The sequence below is a fragment of the Phalacrocorax carbo genome, chromosome 3 (genome assembly GCF_963921805.1).
Source record: "Phalacrocorax carbo chromosome 3, bPhaCar2.1, whole genome shotgun sequence".
In the NCBI taxonomy this organism is placed as follows: domain Eukaryota; kingdom Metazoa; phylum Chordata; class Aves; order Suliformes; family Phalacrocoracidae; genus Phalacrocorax; species Phalacrocorax carbo.
Window position 1 is genome coordinate 105,165,759 of NC_087515.1, and position 18,915 is coordinate 105,184,673.

Genomic DNA, 18,915 nt, shown 5'->3' on the forward strand with positions numbered 1-18,915 from the left:
GTCAGCTGACAAAAAAAATGTTTTCATGACTAACTCATGGACAGTATAAAATTTTATCCTGTTATTAAAATAGAGTAAAAACAATGTGTCTAAACCCAGAACAATATATTATCAAATATAAAAAATTTTCATTAGAAAGGCCTAATAATAAAATATTTTTAAGTGATGAAGACTGTGTAGTAGCATTCTCAGAATAAAACTGTCAAAAAGAAGTATTGTTCACTACTTCAGCAATTAGTCTAATAGTTATAATAGTAGGTAGAAGATTCAGAACCAAGAGATACAGTTAACTGATATTTGGGTCATTCTAATTTCAAATTAAAAAATACAGCTAGTATTTATTACCTTGTTTCTCAAAATGTGGATTCATAGGTGTGTTTGAGTTACCAAATGCATATACATTTATCCAGTTTTATTCTCCCCATGAGTGAGAAGCAAAACAATTTCTCCAGTAAAGGCAACTCACGCATTTCATTTTTATGTAATACTCCTTACTTACAAAGAGACTCTGGGGTGACTCATTCCTGAGGTGTTTTGAGGAAGCACAGTATTTTAATCTATATATTAAAAAAATATATGATTTTAAAACTTAAAAAAACCTACAACATAATCCACTCAAATAGAAAGATGCTGGGAAAACCAGAATTATTTTACTTACTCTTTATTGATTTTTTTTTTCTAATGTGGAAAGTTGCTAACACTGACATGTTCAATTTTTAAGTGATTAGGATCTATCAGCTAAGCTCACTCTATTGACTTATGTTCCCTCTTCCATCTACCTCATTTCCTGCATTCTACAAACAGATTTCGGCCTTTTGTTCTTTAAAAATTAAATATCTTTAATGTGTTTATTTTTCTTCAAATAGCACAAATTCTCTCTGTTGTCTCTGAGATCCCAAATTGCACTAGCCATTTCTATTGCTAACATTTCTCCTTTTGTAATTCTTTCTAAGATCATCATAATTTATGTCTTCTTATCATTAAGCACAAGTAACTTGCTCAGCACCATTTCGAATATGTAGGAAATTGTACTCTCAATTCAAGATATTAATAGTCTAAGGAGAACTTCTGGAAATAATGTGTTTCAATGTATTCATGATGCCTCTGACGTGAAGTAAAAAAAAATGCCAGTGGTTTACAACTGAGCAATTTTAGTGGTTACTTTTTTTTCTTCATACAAAATATATGTTGCTTTTGATATCTGACTTTTCTTTTCCAGATCCACACCTGCTGGCTTTGATATTTAGTTATCTTCCAGATTGTTTCTGGATTTTCCTATTTCTTTTGATATTATACTTCTGGATTTTCCTCTCTTCCTCTTAGTCTGTCTGAAATTGCAGAAACAGGACTTAAAAAATAATTCTTCACTACTCCAAAATTTTTCTTTTTCCTTCTCCTTTCTTCTCTGTTAGAAATTTTCCTTTCAGTAAGTCGAACATCAAATAAGTCTTAGCCTGATTTGCTCAGACAACAAGACTTACACTGTTGTGATGCGTGACTGTCATGCTTCTTGATATACTTGATATACTGCTGTTATGCAATTTTGAAACCATTGGCCAATTTCAGTTAAATTTCACAGCTCCTAGAAATATTTGAAAATCAATATTAGTAAAGTGGATGAGAAAGTCCTAAAATAGTGCCCTTATAGAGAAGAAAGAAGCAGCATTACTCCATAGGTGTCAATTCAGTTTGGATTGCTGGGTACTCAACTGGAATATTCCTTGTCAAACTCATCTTAATAAATACTGTGTCTTACCTAACTGCTATTCATGGGATATAGATGTGGGAGAGAGATAAAATATGAGAGGTTGGCATGGGTGTAACACTCAAAATCTTCTTATGGGCAAAAGGAAGCATATTTTCATATAGCATATAGAAAGTTAAGAATTTGTTATTAGTCCAATTAATGTTTACACAGTTAAGTTATACAAGTCAGTTAACACAGAATAAAATTATAAGCAATGCAGGTGAAATTGTTATGCAAAAGCTTTGTCCTATCTATGCCATTTCTTTTGTATTATGTTCATTCTCCCAGTGCTCTTATGGAGCCTAACATGGACAGCTTCTGCCTTCCTCATGTAGAACTGGAGAGGCAGTCATAAGCATCCCAAGCCCTTCGGCTAGGAAATATGTGATATTCATGATAGGGATTTCTTACTCTTCAGTCTTTCATTCCACTTGGATTATATTTATACATGTTTTTCTTACCACAGGCTGCTTCTTTCTTACTAGTTCCCAGCCTGACTTTGAAAGTTGCTTTCCCCAGGTTCAATTACTCTAAAGAATTGTTATTTGTTAAGCAATGATTGCCAGGGCTTGCCAGGTCTTTAGCATGCATGGTATTTGCAGAGCAGAATGTAAAACATGTTGAGTAATAATCACTTGACTGCTAGCAATTGTTAAAATGAGGTAAAACCAGCTCAAGCCAAGGCAAGTCTAGGCATATCTCAGATCTCTCAGATCTTGCACTGTCAGGTGCATAAATGGCACAAAGCCTATGGCATTTTCCTTTCACAGAAAACTTAGAGTGTTTCAAGGGCTTGGAGATGCTACAAATAAGGTAAGGTACTCCAGAAAAGGCTTAATCATTGTGGTATCCGCTTATAAGAATGTAGTACCTAGATGGAGGTAAACAGAAACTGAGCAGATATTATGTAGATATATAGAAAAACCACAGGCTTTGTTTGTTCAGCTGCTGACAAAGCAATGTACTGAATTCATCCATCCTCCTGACAAGGTAAACCTAACAATTGCTATACCAAACAAAATAGTCTTTTGAAGTCTATGAGTAATAATTTACGTAATTTCCAAGAGTATATTTCAAAAGTATTTAACCTCTCAGGGCATCTAAAATACACATCTTAAATTAAAGGGAGCAAATAGTTGTCATGACTAAGTAAAGGTTGTATGTAAAATTAGAGGGTGTATATCAGTGCAAGAAGATGTAACACACACATACTACCTAAATATTTTTTTTAAAAAAATATTGTTAGTACTTTTTCTTTTGTCCACTTTTGCCTTCTCTATAGAAATTACTTTGTAATGCAAAGCAGATGGGTCTGAGGATCAGACATCTTTACATATTTAATAGGTGTTTTTTTCAGACTGCTTCTAATCAATCCCATTTTAGGATGTCCTAGTATAGTATAACTGGGAGAAAAGTTCCATAAATAAAAAAACCCATTGCTTTTCTAATAATGAAATTAATTTGATATGCCCTTAAGAAAAGATGAGTGGACAAAAAGAAAAGTTGTATTCACATTCACCAAATCCATTCTAATGTCTTAATGAATGTGTTGCATATTAAGAAGCACCCACAAGACTTCATAGCTTAAGCCTAGTCTGATTTTTTTAAATATGCTTAACTTCACATTAAAATGGATTTAAGATTAAATTTGCCCTTTAATTGAATAGTACTAACTTGTTTCAATTCAAGGACCGCTTTTTCTTCAGTTAAAAAAGTGCCATTTCCACTAACAGGAATACAACAAGTAGTGGCATTAAGGTAGCAGATGGTCTTTTGCAAGGTAGATGTTTCTTTATAAAGATATCAGTCTAAAATTAAAGGGAGATTGATAATGGGTATGCTTATTTGAGTAAACTTCCATGTCATAAAAAAATGAAGTTTTCTAGAGATCTTAGTATTTTGTGAAGGATAAGGCTTTTTGATAAGCCCTCATCTCAGGTGAAAGAAAAGAATATGAATATTGCATAGTGAATGATAGCATTAATAATGCTATTTCTCAATTTTTCTACTGACTTTATGAAGACAGAAAAATGCTGATGAGATTGAAACTTAATATAGCCTGAGTCTATTCTCTAAGCACATTATTTTGGGGAGGAAGAAAAGTGTATGCACACTGAGAACAGTAAAATATTTTTTTTCCCATGCTTTCAAGGAGGAAGTGCTGCCTCTTAAGCACTAGCTTGTGAATTCTCACAGCACAGGATTTGAATATATGACCTGAATCACTTAAATACTGTGTATTTCTGAATGCAGTAAAAGGCTTCGTCTCCTTAGCAGAACACTAGGGAAGTTACAGCTCTACATACCATTGCCAGTCAGTTCCTTGTTGTTTTATGCTCAGATGTTCCCGTGTTTTGTTATCACTTCAGCTTTGTAATTGCACTATGTAAGGAATGGTGGGTATTCCATTATGGTCAAGACTAAGTTACTAAATGTGTGTGCATTGTGAAATCTTTTGTTTCATTTGTGGCAAGAAAGAAGTTTATACTGATTCCCTGTTGAACTATCTGAAGCAGTTAAGTTTTATTTGATATTATGTTTATATATTTGTAAGACAATGAGAGAACTTTAAAAGCACATGATTTTTAAAATAGCAACTTTTAGGTTTCGTTTACCTTTCTGTGTTGTTGAAATAAATATTGTACTGTTTAATTAAAAAAAAACAGGAGCATTGAGAAAGGGTGTCTCTTTGTTGTCACCTCTGTCATTTTGCCATATATGAAAAGCAGCAAAGACAGCAAAAAATCAGAAATACTTAGAACATTTCTAAATTGCATTTGACTGGCAATCTTGAGTTCTGTATCCTGGGCTTACATAAAAAGAAGTGTGGCCAGCAGGCTGAGGTAGGTGAATATCCCTCTCTAATTCTCTCATGACACCCACCGGAGTACTGGATCCAGCTCTTGTGCTCCCAACACAAGTAGGACACGGACCTGTTAGAACACATCCAAGAGAAGAGCTACAAAAATAATCAGAGGGTTGGAACACCTCTTCTCTGAGGAAGGGCTGAGAGAGATGAGGTTGTTCAGCCTGGAGAAGAGAAGTCTTCAGGGATGCCTTATTGTGGCCTTTCAATGCTTAAAGGAGGTTTGTAAGAAAGATGGAGAGAGACTTTTTACCAAGGCATTTAGTAACAAGACAAGGGGCAACAGTTTCAAACAAAAAGAGGGTAAATTTAGATTGGACATGTTGTGGTTTAGCCGGCAGCTCAGCCCCACACAGCTGCTTGCTCACTCCCCCACTGGTGGGATGGGGGAGAGAACCAGAAGGGTAAAAGTGAGAAACCTTGTGTGAGACAATAATAGTTTAATAATTAAAACAAAACAATAACAACAACAACAACAATAATAATGCAATGAAAAGGAAAAAATGTGTGAGGCACAAAACCTGAGGCAGGGGGAATGAACAATCAAAACAAGCCGCACGTGATGCAGCTGCTCAGCACCCACCAACCTGATGCTGCTGGTCCCTGAGCCCCAACTGTGTCATCCCGTCATCCCATTTCCCCACCTCCCACCTCCAGTTAATGTACTGGTCATGGCATCACATGGTATGGAATGAACATCCCATTGGCCAGTCGGGGTCAGCTGTCTTGGCTGTGGCCCCACCCCTCCCAGCCTCTTCCCCATGTGTCAGAGCATGGGAAGCTGGAAAGCTCCCTCACTACTACAGGCACTACTTAGCAACACTGAGCCACTACTTATCAGCAACTAAAGCATCAGTGTGCCATCAGCACTTTACCAGCTACAGTGAAAAGAGTTAACTCTATCCCAGCCAAAACCAGCACATTCTCCACCCCTTATTCCATACCATTTACACCATGCCTGGGTCCCATGCTATCCAATACAACCACACCAACCACCACCCTGCCCCTTCCCATCCCTTGACATAATACACAGACAGACATCATTCCCTTAGTCTATGGACCTTCCCTGTAGAATGTCCATTAAAATGTCCATTGAATTCACCCAGTCCATGACTCTGGGCTCCAACTGCCATATCAGTCTTTCAGGGCAGGAGAGATGGTGTGTGTGGTGTTGGGTTGCTGCATACCGAGTCAGTCATCGTTCCATCACTGCTACATTTTGCTTGTTTCATCAAAGTTCATCTTCCATGGATTGGGAGGCTTGTACTATGATATCGTTGATATGTCATATAGAAACCACAGAAGAGATGACATACAGTATTATATAGCAGTTTGCATTATGCCGTTCAGTTCATTGACTGTTTTCACCCAAAATCAAATCCCCTTGAGGCACACATCAGATTTCTCCATCCTCCCGCATCACCCACCAAGTGCACCCAGGCCCTTGAGCAAAAACAATCCCACAAATGGGTTTGCCTTTGCCTGAGGCAGGAAGAACCCAGACTGTTTTACCCAGCATATTTTTTACATGCACTACAGGGACTTTTTCCCTTTCCACAGTACATAAGGGTTCTGATTGGGCAGGGCCAGCTCAATTGGCAGATCCCCTCATGTTGACTAACCACGTGGCTTTTGCTAAATGTGTATCCCAGTGTTTAAATGTTCCCCCCGCCATTGCTCTCAGTGTAGCCTTTAATAGTCTATTGTATCTTTTGATTTTCCCAGAGGCTGGTGCGTGATAGGGGATGTGATACACCCACTCAATGCCATGCTTTTTGGCCCAGGTGCCTGTGAGGTTATTTCGGAAATGAGTCCCGTTGTCTGACTCAATTCTCTCTGGGGTGCCGTGTCGCCACAGGACTTGTTCTTCGAGACCCAGGATAGTGTTCGGGCAGTGGCACAGGACATAACGAAGAAATATTTTAAGACGAGGGTGGTGAGACAGTAGGATGCGTTGCCCAGCAAAGTTGTAGATGCCCTATCCCTGGAAGTGTTCAAAGTCAGGTTGCCCCTTCCCATGGCAGAGGATATGGAACTAGATTATCTTTAAAGGTCCCTTCCAACCCAACCCATGCTATCCTAGTCTAATCTAGTCTAGTCTGAGAAATGAATTTTGGTCTTCAGTCTGTAGTTACACACAGCATGATACTGGAGGAATGTACAATAAGACTAAATGAAAGTTTTAAGTAGCCTTAATTGTGAGCTTTCCTAACATTTGAGTGTTCATAATGCTCAACTCTCTGCTAACACAATTCTTCTGTAAAGTAACTGTTTCCATGTTGAAATGTTATAGATGTATGTAGTCCTTGAAAAGGCAATGTCACCCTAGTGTTAATGTAAGAAGGAAAATTTAAATCATAAAAACAAGATAGCAGAAGGTCAATTACTTTTATTTTGTAATTTACACTCTCTTCTTACCAGTGGAAAATACAAAATATTTTTAAAATTCAAGTATCTGACTGCTGCCAGTATTGGAATTAAATATTTTTCTCAGATTTCCTTTACATTGGGCTTCATTTCAGGCTCTCACTAGAGTTTTTTTCTGCTGCAAAATGGTACATCATTTTTTAAAGCTCGATATCAAACAAGACTTTGGGCATGACACTCATAAAAAAAGCTTTCTTTTGTGAGGTGTGACATCAGGATTTGTGGGTAATATTTGATAGTGTTGACTGAATAATGAATTGCTCTGCTAAACCAGGTATAGTTGTTGCATATATCAAAAGAACAGAGAAGAATATAATTCATATTTATATTAAAACTATAAAACTTATTTCCTGAGTGGGCTATAAATCATGATATCATAGTCAGATGGATCGCCTGACTTATAGTTACTCCAATAATTTATGAGTCATCCATAGGATTTATACCAGAAGTCACATGCAGAGAGTATCTTCACATTTTACAGCTTAAGAATAAAATAAAATAAAAATGCTCTGCTCATGTGGAAGTGTTTTCACCCCTGACTGACTGACCTTCAAATTTATGGTAATCTGCTTTAGGCAGAGGTTCTATTCTTAATTAAAAAAATACCAGAACAAACCCCAAAAGTTTCTGTATGTGTTTTGTTTACCTTGCTGACAATAGGAGAAAAGCATACACATCTCTGAATAAGCACTAAATAGAATTACAAAAGGTAGGCTTTATTTTTTTCCTTAACAATCCAAGGGACTTTAAAGGATGTGTGCAAATTAGAGGGACAGAGAGATGATGAAGTTATTTCAGATTTCCTTTCACCTGAGCTCTTCCTGTGTTTTCTTCTCATGTAGGTCAGTGAGATAAGCTTTTTTCTGAAATAAATTTTTAAGACTAAATCAAAAATTGGAGACCATATTAAGTGCATTTAAAACATAACCTAATAATACTGTATTGTAACAAATTAACCAATAAGGAAGGATATTTTTCATATATATTCATCTCCTGAAAAGGTTGTACAAAGTTTAAAAGTTCCAATACTTATTGTCATTATTCCAGAACACTGCCATAGTAACTACTGGGCAAGGTAGTGCTGCACTTTGTTGAATAAACCTGAGAGACCTTCGGACCCTCCAGAATAACCTTCTACTGTATTTTTAATATAATTTGCTAAGTAGCTTTTATTATAAAATTTAATATATGAGTCATAACATGTCCTGTATTCTTAAATAATCTTTCTAGTACTCTATTCTGAATAAAGATGTTGATAATAATGATATTATCTGTAGTAGTACTATACGAATAATGACAGCAATAGTAAAAAGCATTAAAAATTAATGAACCATTACTAGAATTTGCACAAAATTTTAATGAACCATAATTAAGGTAGAATAAAGCTTTTTGTATTTCCAGTATCAATTAATTTGGATTGTTAATTTTTAATATTTTTTTCTCAATTTTTTGATACCTGGGGGAAAGTTAGACTGATTTATTAGAGGATTTCAGAATATTTCTGGTACCTCCACATCTCTTACAGCTTTGTAATGTTACAAACACTGGATTCTGGATTCACTGAATGGGTTAGGGAAAAGAAGGTGGCTTTCTCAAAGTAAATCTCCTACTCATTCCATTGCGTGACTTTAATCAGCAATGACTAAAAAAACTTATGACAGTAGCTGTACTTCAGTGAAGAAATTAACTACAAACTTCACATTAAGTAAGCACTTAAGCACACTTAAGTTATATGTTTATCTTAATCTTGCTGTAATGGCTTGTTTACATCGTCTGATTGATAAGTATATACTTCTAGGATGAACTTGTCCATACTGTAATGATTAGCTTTGAAAAATAGCAAAATACTTTGTTCAAGAATATGTTCTTCATCTCTCTTACAGTATTTTTAGAGCTTGGACTTAATGGCACTTGTTAATATAAAGCACATTGGTATTACTGCTCTTATTTGAACTTCCTTATCTTCTGACAGAATTATTTCATAACTGTAAATTAAATGCTGAGAAAAAGCAGGACATTAATTTTCTCAATAATTATTTCTTAAATGGCAGTTACTTACTATCTGATCTATGAGAATTTATTTGTGAATTATATTACAAAACATTATTATAAAACTGTGTTTTTCTTCCTGTAGAACTATTTATTATTTAAATATTCTAAGGAAATACATCTTCAATATGGAAGCATGTAGTTTTAAATTATCTTTATATCCTAGTAAACATTATTAATGAAAGAACCTTCTGAATTTTCATCGCATTATTTTGTATGAATTAAGTATGTTTACTGAATAACATTTTGAGGTTTTTATAAACATAAGCCACAACATTAAATATGATGAATCATTAATGTAATGTTTTGCATATATCTAGAAGGAACTTTTTCCTTGGTAGACTTCTGTCATTTTTCTAGATCTTTCTGATAATTTGTGACTTTATAGTCTTCCATTAATAATTTTCAGGGTTTTTTCTTTTTTTTTTTTTGGTTAGGTGATTGTTTTGGCATAGTTTAATATATATCAAAAAATCAAATAGATTGTAAAAATCTTTTATTTAATAAAATTTTAATGAATTACTTTGTCAAACCTTACTAGAATACTTACTATAGTGTTTAAAAGTAAAAACATATTTAAGGAATTGCTGTGACTACTTGTGTTCTGATTTATTATTGAAGTCATTGTACAATTTTATTGATGCAGGTAATGTACAAACTGGAATATTGCCAGTCAAATATAAGTCACCATAGTAATATACACATTATCCTCAATTTATAATGTTTGTTTTGCTACACAGTTCTCATAGTGCCACAAAACTCCATTTTTTGTTGTGCTGCAGTTACATCCATTCCTAGTAGAGGACTCATACAATGTTATGAACATATATGAATGTTATAATAAAAAAAGTTTTCTCAAGTTCTTATGCTGCCATTAACTGTATAAGAATACTTGCATGTTAATATTCTAATTTTTGAAATTGCACTATGAACATGGTCATTCAATAGATAGGTGTTTTTAAGAAATATAGATTAATTTCAGACATCATGGACAAAATTATTTTCCTAAATAATTTTGCTATTTCTTACTTGGAATGATTTGCATTTTTTCTTATATATCAGGATAAGAAGAAGTTATTTTAAAATTATGTGATAATTTTTAATATTGAGCAACCTATTAAATTTGTTCAATTAAATTATTAATATTACTGTGTGCAGATTTTGGATTCAATGTTGTTGCATTCAAAGCAAGATTTTTTTTTATTTCAGACTTAACACATTACTGAGTATAAATAAAGTTTATGTAAATATTTGACGTACTCATGAAATTATGTCACTTCAACATACTCATTAAGTATGTCCATCTTATTTTTAAAATAAATTTATTTATTCCATGTATCTTGGTTAAAAATGTTATCCTATTATAAAACTATTACTTCACAGAATTTAGGCACTAGGTCTAAGCCTAGAAATTTATTAAAAAATAAGGATGTAATATGTATAATATCGTAATCTGAAGCTTCAACGTGAGCTACTAAAACACAATATTCCATCTTCATGCCATGCCTGCAGCCAGTGTTTCTTTGACTTTCCTCTCTAAATTCCTGTGTAGGTGGCAATTCATTCTATTCAAGATTTTGGTCTTTCCTACACTTTGTCTCTAGAGCTAATTTTTTCATTCCTTTACCAAGATCTGGATGGTGCAAATTGATTGATTTCTTGTTATGTGTAAATGACTCTATTACTGGAGTTTTGCATTCCAGTGTTTACTATTATGGAATGTATTACAGAATTATATTAATGTTTGCTTCCTATGTTGAGAGCTGACTAAGCACTAAAAAGTATATCCCTTCTCTTCCAGCGTACGAGTTACAGAACTGCCCTGATCCTCCTCCTTTTTTGAATGGATATATAGTCAACTCAGATTACAGTGTGGGTCAGTCAGTATCATTTGAATGCTATCCTGGCTATGTGCTGAGGGGTCAGCCAGTTCTCACATGCCAACACGGAATCAACCGGAATTGGAACTATCATTTCCCCAGATGTGAAGGTAACTTTCTGGTAGTACCCTTGCTTCAGAACTCACAAAAATTTCTGATATTTGTTTACTTGTTTGTGTGCATGTACGTAATGCAGCTTTTATTGCACCTTTATCCTAATTTGTAATGTAAGCAGCTAAAGTCCAGATACTACGTGCTTTTATAAATCATAAATATTTTATGAATCATGTTCCTCAGCAGTGATTTATTGTTCCTATTGATATCTGTCATTTGTATTGATTATGAGAACTCATGATACTGCCAGAAATTATCTTAAGCTCCATGCAAATTTTTTTATCCCTTCTTTTTTCTGATTTGAGGTGAGGGGGGCAGTGTACAATGTAACATAAAAAATTTTCCATTGTAAACCTTTTACTTGGATTTTCATCTAAAAAACTGCAAGTGCAGAAACAAAACTTCTGACATTCATCTAGACCTTTAGAGATTTTGACAGTCTCATATAGAATGTTATGACAAAACTAGTTAGTCATTGTGTGGAAGTGAAGTGGCATCATAGAAAACCGACCAGCTAAGAAGATATAAAATAAATTTAAATAAATTATTTCCATCATAACAAGATGCTAATGGTGCTACAGGTTTTCACTGAAGAATGTATGTTCAGTATCATTGACATTGATCTTGAAGGATGCTTCCCTACACAAACCACCCAATAGCCTTCAGGTTAGTCAAACCAGAAAAGGCTGTGAGAAATTCAAGAAAGATCTAACTGAGCTACATCTATCAGTCAAGAAAAAAAATGTGAAAGAAGGGTCAATCTTTCCACTTCAGGACAAACTGAAGCTAGAAAGAAATTTTCCAGTGGCGCAGGTTGACGTAGTGTTTTTTACTTTGGATTCTTCTGTGCATTCTTATTAGACATGGAGGGTTGAATATTGTCAGAAGCAAAAATACACTAGATGGACTGGAGGTTTGCTTCAGCACTGCAGTTCCTTGCTTCCCAAATGAGGATTTTAGTACTGTGAATAATAACTTCAAATTATTTTCCTATTATTTCTGAGTCAGGTATTCTTGTACAGCTTAACTGTATTGCTGTGCAGTGTGAACATGTGTTTTATACATGTGCTTGGGAAGGGATGCTTGTATTACTTCCTTATGTTGTCATTTAAATTCAATGTCACGAGAATCGATAAAATTTAAGTTCTAGTTCCATAATTGTTAATGCAAATTACCATAAATTTCTCAGAAATCTAGTAAATATATAGAGGAGGTTGAGTGTGTTGTGTATTTCTTGGAATGCAAAAGGTTTACAAGAAAGTAATAAAGTTTAAAATGAGTTATCTGGATGAAGGTTTTCACAGATACAAATCTCTGTCCATCTGAGACTTGTTAAAGCATAAAAACAATTACAAAACTCCAATTTTCTGTATTTTTTAAAATACTATTTGTATTATTATTACTATTATTTGAATTATCTTTTAATTTCTTGTTCATTTTAATTTAGACTATATTTTATCACATTATTGCTTAGAAATTATAGAAGTCTGACAGGCTCCAAGAGTAAGACATAAATGTGCCATTCTACCCAAAAGGAAAAGACAACATCTGGACAGAACATTTGGCATTGGAAATGAGAAAGGCCATGCCCCCCTGACTTCAGCAGTTCAGTTAGGACGTAATACATACTTCAACAAATAAAAGTACTGAGTTTTGTTTTATTATCAAATTAAAGAACAGGTTTTATTGGCAGGCACTTATGCTGTTTTGCATTTTTGACAGTAAAGAAGTAGAAGTACTAAAATGATGTTTCCAGTACTGAATGGCTTTAGAAAATTTCTGGCAGATGAGACTGTGTAACTTTTGTACAATCAGTAGGTACATTTACTGTTAAATGGCTATCACAATGTGACTGCTGTTCCCATGCCTTCCTTTTCTTTTTCCTTCGTTGTTTTTTTTTCTGGTTTTTTGTTTGTTTGTTTGTTTGTTTGTTTGTTTGTTTTTTTAATCTGTGCTTCAGAACAGCTGGCAGACAAACAGTTTACACATTTTGCAGAATTATATATTTTAATTTAAGTAAGAAGGAATGCATGCAAATAAGTCAAAAACTCTTTTTGACTATTAATTTCTCTTTCAGAAAGAAGAATAAGTAAAAAAATGAAATAACAACATAACCAGTTAATATAATTATTAAATAAATATATTATCTTAGCTAACTACAGCTGGAATTGTAAAACACCCTCTGAGCCTTATGCAGCTCCATTAGTCTACACTGCAATAGGCAATACAAGCATCAGTTATAAAACCATACCTCCCAAAGAAAAAAGAGTGGAGAGGAATAAAAAAATTTAGTTCTTTGTGAGAGTAGGGCATACTATGTGATAATGCATCACATCTTTGTCAAAGTGGGTGGTTATAGCTCATAATGATTTTTTTATTTTTTAATTTTTTTCCAACTGTTTTACCACTGGCATATTTAGATTAAAGTTATGAAACACCACCTCCCATATCTTTTAACTAAAAGAGTCTGTAACATTCCTTTTAAATTACATGTCTAATCTTATAGAATCATAGAATCTTTTGTGTTGGAAAAGACCTTTAAGGTCATTGAGTTTAACTGTAAACCTAACACTGCCAAATATTGCTCTGAAAGATTCTGTTAAGGCCACTTATTTCTTTCTGTTGACTGTAGTAGGTAACTGCTGTACTTATTTTAAAGAATTCATTCAGCCTAAAACATGGGCTTAACTACTCCAGTTATGTGCTTTTCTTCCCAAGTGTGCTGTATTTAAGTGCCTCCTGAATTAGGCAGTAAATGAATAGGAGGATTGGAGATTTCAATTTTGTACTTAAATGTTTTAAAAGTCCTATTCTAGGTATATAAGACCTTATATTGAATGTGATCTATAGTTCCGTGTGACTTTTTAATTAAAAATTATAGCACTTTACAAAATATTTTTCCATGTATTACATGAATTAGTAAGTAATTAATTTTGAGTTCTAAAAGAAAATCATAGATGAGAAAGGACTATTTAAAAAAGATATTTTCATTCAAAGGAGATTGGGTTATGCATTCAAGTTTATCAATGTTTTGAAAGAAAATACAAGGTTATTCATGATAAAACTGTGCTATAAACAAATATGAAATACTTTTCCTCATGTTGAACATATGGTAAAGTTTTACAATATCCATTAAAGAGTGATATATAACTCTGAAGGATGATGGTAGAATATTATTAACATATCTTCCATATTCAGTACAATGCTAGGGTGAAAAGACCAGTTAGAGTTACAGGCAGAATATCAAGTAAGCATAGGGACTGTCTTGTCTGCAAATAATGATGCCGCTTTCAAAAATGTGGTGAGAAAAAAAAATCTGAAGAGCATATGAAAGATATGGAATAATTACTTGATAAAACAACTTCTGTGTAGTCTTTATATGAATATAACTTACTGTACTAAATTATAATATTAGTGGTTTTAGTCCTTCTAAATCTTGCCACTTGATGATACAGGTTTTTAAAACTCATTATGATATCTTCTGCCAGTTAGCTACCATGTGCCTTATTATCTTGTATAAGAAATGAGAAAGAAAATACTTTAAAGGATATAAAAACATAAGAGAATATATGTTTTTTTTTCCCTCTTCCCATTGAGGTTGACCTACACTCTTTGCACTCCTAGAATAAAGACATTTAAGATACCAAATCCGTATTCTCCCTATATCCTTTTAGTTTACTAATTAACATTAATTTTAACAAACATTAATTTCTCAGATGTAATTTGAAATGTTTATCAGTGGGAAAATGGTGATTTGCATATTTCATATTTGCATATGTTCATAGACATCTAAATTCTTAGATTTCTAGGGAAGTTATAATCTCTGTTCTCTTTGAAAATTGCTTTCACATATATTTTTTAGTGGTTCAATGAAAGTTATAGTGTTAGCATTGGAGATTTTTCTAGCATATTTCATTCTTTTTATTACTATTTTTATTATTAAACTGTTGACATTTGGGGTAATCCTACTAATATCTTAACAAGATAAACATGGAGCATTTACCTTAAATTGTTGGTCTTTTACAGTATGTATTTTGGGGATCCTGTTTTAGTGGTAAATCAGAAATGAGAAGAAAAAAGTGTATAAATGAAAGTTAAACTGAGAGGATAGATAAGAAAGGTAACCATTATGTCACTCACCTTTAAGAAATAATCTTCTAGCCTCCTCAACTGATAAGAAATTAAATCAATATCACAAATCATTCCGTTTCTTTATCCTGGCTTGTAATAAAGCTCTTGATTTTTTATGTAATGAAATTAAAGGCTTTCCTTCATGTTTGATAAGCTGTTTCACCTTTTCTTAAATGAATAAATGCTGTGTGGGATTCCTCCAGGTTTGGAACATCCAGATAAGTTAATCAATGCAAGAGAACTTATCCAGAGTCTCTTTGTTAGCTAGCATTACAGCACTTCAGCATTAGCACTTCAGCATTGAGGGTGACAGAGCAGTGGAACAGGCTGCCCAGGGAGGTTGTGGAGTCTCCTTCCCTGGAGATGTTCAAAACTGCCTGGACACGTTCCTGTGCCCCCTGCTCTGGGTGTGCCTGCTCAAGCAGGGGGGTTGGACGAGATGATCTCCAGAGGTCCCTTCCAGCCCCTGCCATTCTGTGATTCTGTGATTAACACTTCAGTAGCACCCTTCCGTAGCCTGTGAAATTTTCTGTTCAGGTGCTGCCAAGCAGAATCTTTAACACTAAGTGTTTTTAGAATACTTTAGAAACCTAGGCCCCCAATTTCAAAATTCAACACTTTTTGTTTTTATACAGATCATAGACCTCTTCCTTTCTTCCTTTCTTTCTTATCCTAGGCTAAGCTTTTTGAGTCAGAAGCCTTAGCCTGATTTTGATTTCTTCCACAGGAGTTTTGTGATAATGAATCTGCAGTGACCTATTGTCCCTCTTTTCTCATTTATCAAGATTTGAATGAAATTTGTCAAAGAATGTATTTTAAAAATCCTCATTAATGCTTTAATAATTTATTTTAATAATTTTAAAATATTAATTGCAAATGGATAGCAGTGTTGTAATGGAATGTAGAACTCTATATTAGACAACTAAAAGAGTATTTCATCTGCAAAAAGTGAACATTAGATTAGTTTAGCAGCAATCTGTATATGATAATCTTAAAGGCATAACAAAAAATGGCATTTCCAATTATAGTGACAGCTATATAGATAGGATAAATAGGAACAGAAAACTAGGTAAAAGTTGCAAAAAGGAATTTTAAGTATATCAGATATTTTTACTGTATGATATTATTGATACATGTTATAAAACTACATCAGTTTATCAGCTTGATTTTTAATTTTTTGAGGAATGAAAATATTTTCTATAGTCTAATAAAAAATTAATTTAAAAATATTCTATACCTCTCTCACTTTCAATAATATACTGTTCCTGATTAAAAACAATATTCAGTTAAATTGTGGAAAAGACTTGAATATATCTCATCTGATGAAAATGTGATAAAGATAAATGGACTCAGGTAATAAACTGGTACACTTTGTAATACTAGTTCCAGTTAGCAATCAGAGGTTAATGGAAAACACAAATAAGTATTCTATATCTAGGACTTTTTTAAAATGTCAAATAATTTTTTTGGATTACCTTCCATGACAATTAAATCATATAGAAAAAATAAAACTGCTTTATAACCAGATGTATTTTTCAACCCCAGAAGAGATTAAATGCCTGTTTAGATGCTTTCACTTTACATGTGAGAACATCACTGGGTTTTCTCTAGTTTGATGGCAGTTAAAAATAACTGTGGTATTGGAAGAGTATGTTTTTTTCTGATCTATCACAAAAAGGAAGACATTTGTGGAGCTGTGAAAGGACTTCAGAATAATAGATAATATTCCTGAGTAGTGATATAGACGCAGCATCAAAGGGCATAACAGCCTTGTATCGTTTCTGTTGCTTATTCATTTGTACTCCCTAGAGAAACACATTTCCTAAAAGAGTATTGAAGACACATGAGGTCTACATTAGGAGTGGTTCAGACTTTTATGGTACAAATTAGCATTTTCTTTGTTTTCTTAGAAGAAGTAAGAGTAAAGAAATACTTGTTCTGTTTGAATTAACATGCAGGAAGAGAAATTAATAGTTTATAATGACATATATAATAACCTTTTTCTGTTCCTTCCCCATCCAGACGGTTTTAATTCAGTAGTTTTATCTTCATTTCCTAACTTAAAGAAGTCATTCCTGTCTTTTCTGTTACTGACATGTCTGTAATTCAGAATCTATGTAGCTATGATTTCTGATGAAAGAGCATGTTTCATAGTGTTTTGGCAGAGCATACAGAGTTTTCTCAGTCTGTCAGGTAGCACACTACTTGCTTTGTAGAAAATTAATTTCTGTACATTAAAGCTCAGTCTAGCACTGCTGAAAGAATTAAGATGACATATAAATGTTTTTGCAATAAGGAAAACAAATGGTTATAAGGTCTCTGATTGTTGGAATTTGGCAGTGGGTCTGAAAGGGAAAACAATGGGAAAATTAAATCATCTTTGTAGCTATGGCCAGTAGTCTTAGAAGTTCAGATCAAAACCTTTCTACAGAAGATTGCACATGCTTCAGAAGGCTGAGATAAATGAGATCTGGTAGTCGCTCACAAAATAGACTTGACACTGCTTCAGAGGAAAAGGTTGGGTTGTCTGTGCAGTTGTCCCATGGAAAACTGGCAATGTGTATGTTACCCATAAATGATTCATTAAAAAAAATTATGAATATTTGTGTGTAAGATATGGAAAATAGGTCTGTAATTCCAGAATATTGAAGACATCTAGTATTTCTGTTTGTTCCCTTCAGGTAATAAAATCATCATGACAGCATCTTTTCTATTATTAACTTTAAGTGTTCTTGCTTTTCTACAGTTGCCAAAATATATTTGTAAGAATTTGTTGCATCCAAACTACGAAATAGGTTGCCTGAATCCCCACCAGTCAAGAGGCAAGAGGAACACGCCATAGATGCAAAGCCATGGTTTTAGTGCCAGTCCAAAGGAAATCTTAAGAGTCTAATAAAAAAATTATTATTAGTCCATTTACAGTGCTACTAACATTTACAGTTAGGTAATGATAGAATGATATACAGACAAACATCTAATATCTACCCCTTTCTCTGATGTACATTTACTCTTCCAGTGTCTATACGGTCTTAAGGTCAATGGTCTCACTCTGGGAGAAGGGCTACAAGAAGTTCATTCTATACAGAAAACCTATTTATTATCACTATCTCTTATTAATAATTATATATTTCTATGTAATATTGTGTTACATCACACAGTTCTACAAAGCCAAAATAAAGCAGTAAGTAGTTACTTGATCATTGAATAATTGCCATTACAAGTTAAAAAAAGTCTCTGACTGCCTGAACAAGTCAGAAAAAACCTGACAGAGTCTGTGGCCTGTTTTGTTAGCTTAACACAAAGTCTGTGGCCTATTATTAGCAGTGCACCACTATATTTAATGGGCTATATGACTAAGGTTTTGCTTGTTAGGAGTTTTTTATTCTTTCCATATCTTTTCGGTATTCCATTATTTCATTGGATTCATAGTAGTAATAGAGAAAAGTTCAGTACCCTTTCAATCTTCTCATATGGACTAAGGCAAATATCAAAGTGAAGGTCTATCTCAAAAATATGAAACAGTATATTTTGTTTGTCTCCTGACATTGAAAATTGTCTGCTTCCATGTTCTGAATAATCATAGTCTGATATTTTTAGCCACCTACTGTACTGTTACCAATTTTTCATATATTAATATTTCCTAACAAGACCAAAGATACAGTATGAATTTCTGATTTAATTAGGTAGACTACCTGGCACTT

The 18,915-nt window shown here is 33.6% G+C and overlaps 1 protein-coding gene across 1 annotated transcript in view; it reads left to right on the top strand.

Moving 5' to 3' along the window:
* CSMD1 (CUB and Sushi multiple domains 1) overlaps window positions 1–18,915 on the top strand; it is a 1,235,979-nt gene that overhangs the window by 1,084,193 nt on the left and 132,871 nt on the right. The window contains exon 42 of the mRNA XM_064447944.1: window positions 10,891–11,079. Coding sequence (XP_064304014.1) covers window positions 10,891–11,079 — 189 coding nt within the window. The remainder of the gene's footprint in view (window positions 1–10,890; window positions 11,080–18,915) is intronic.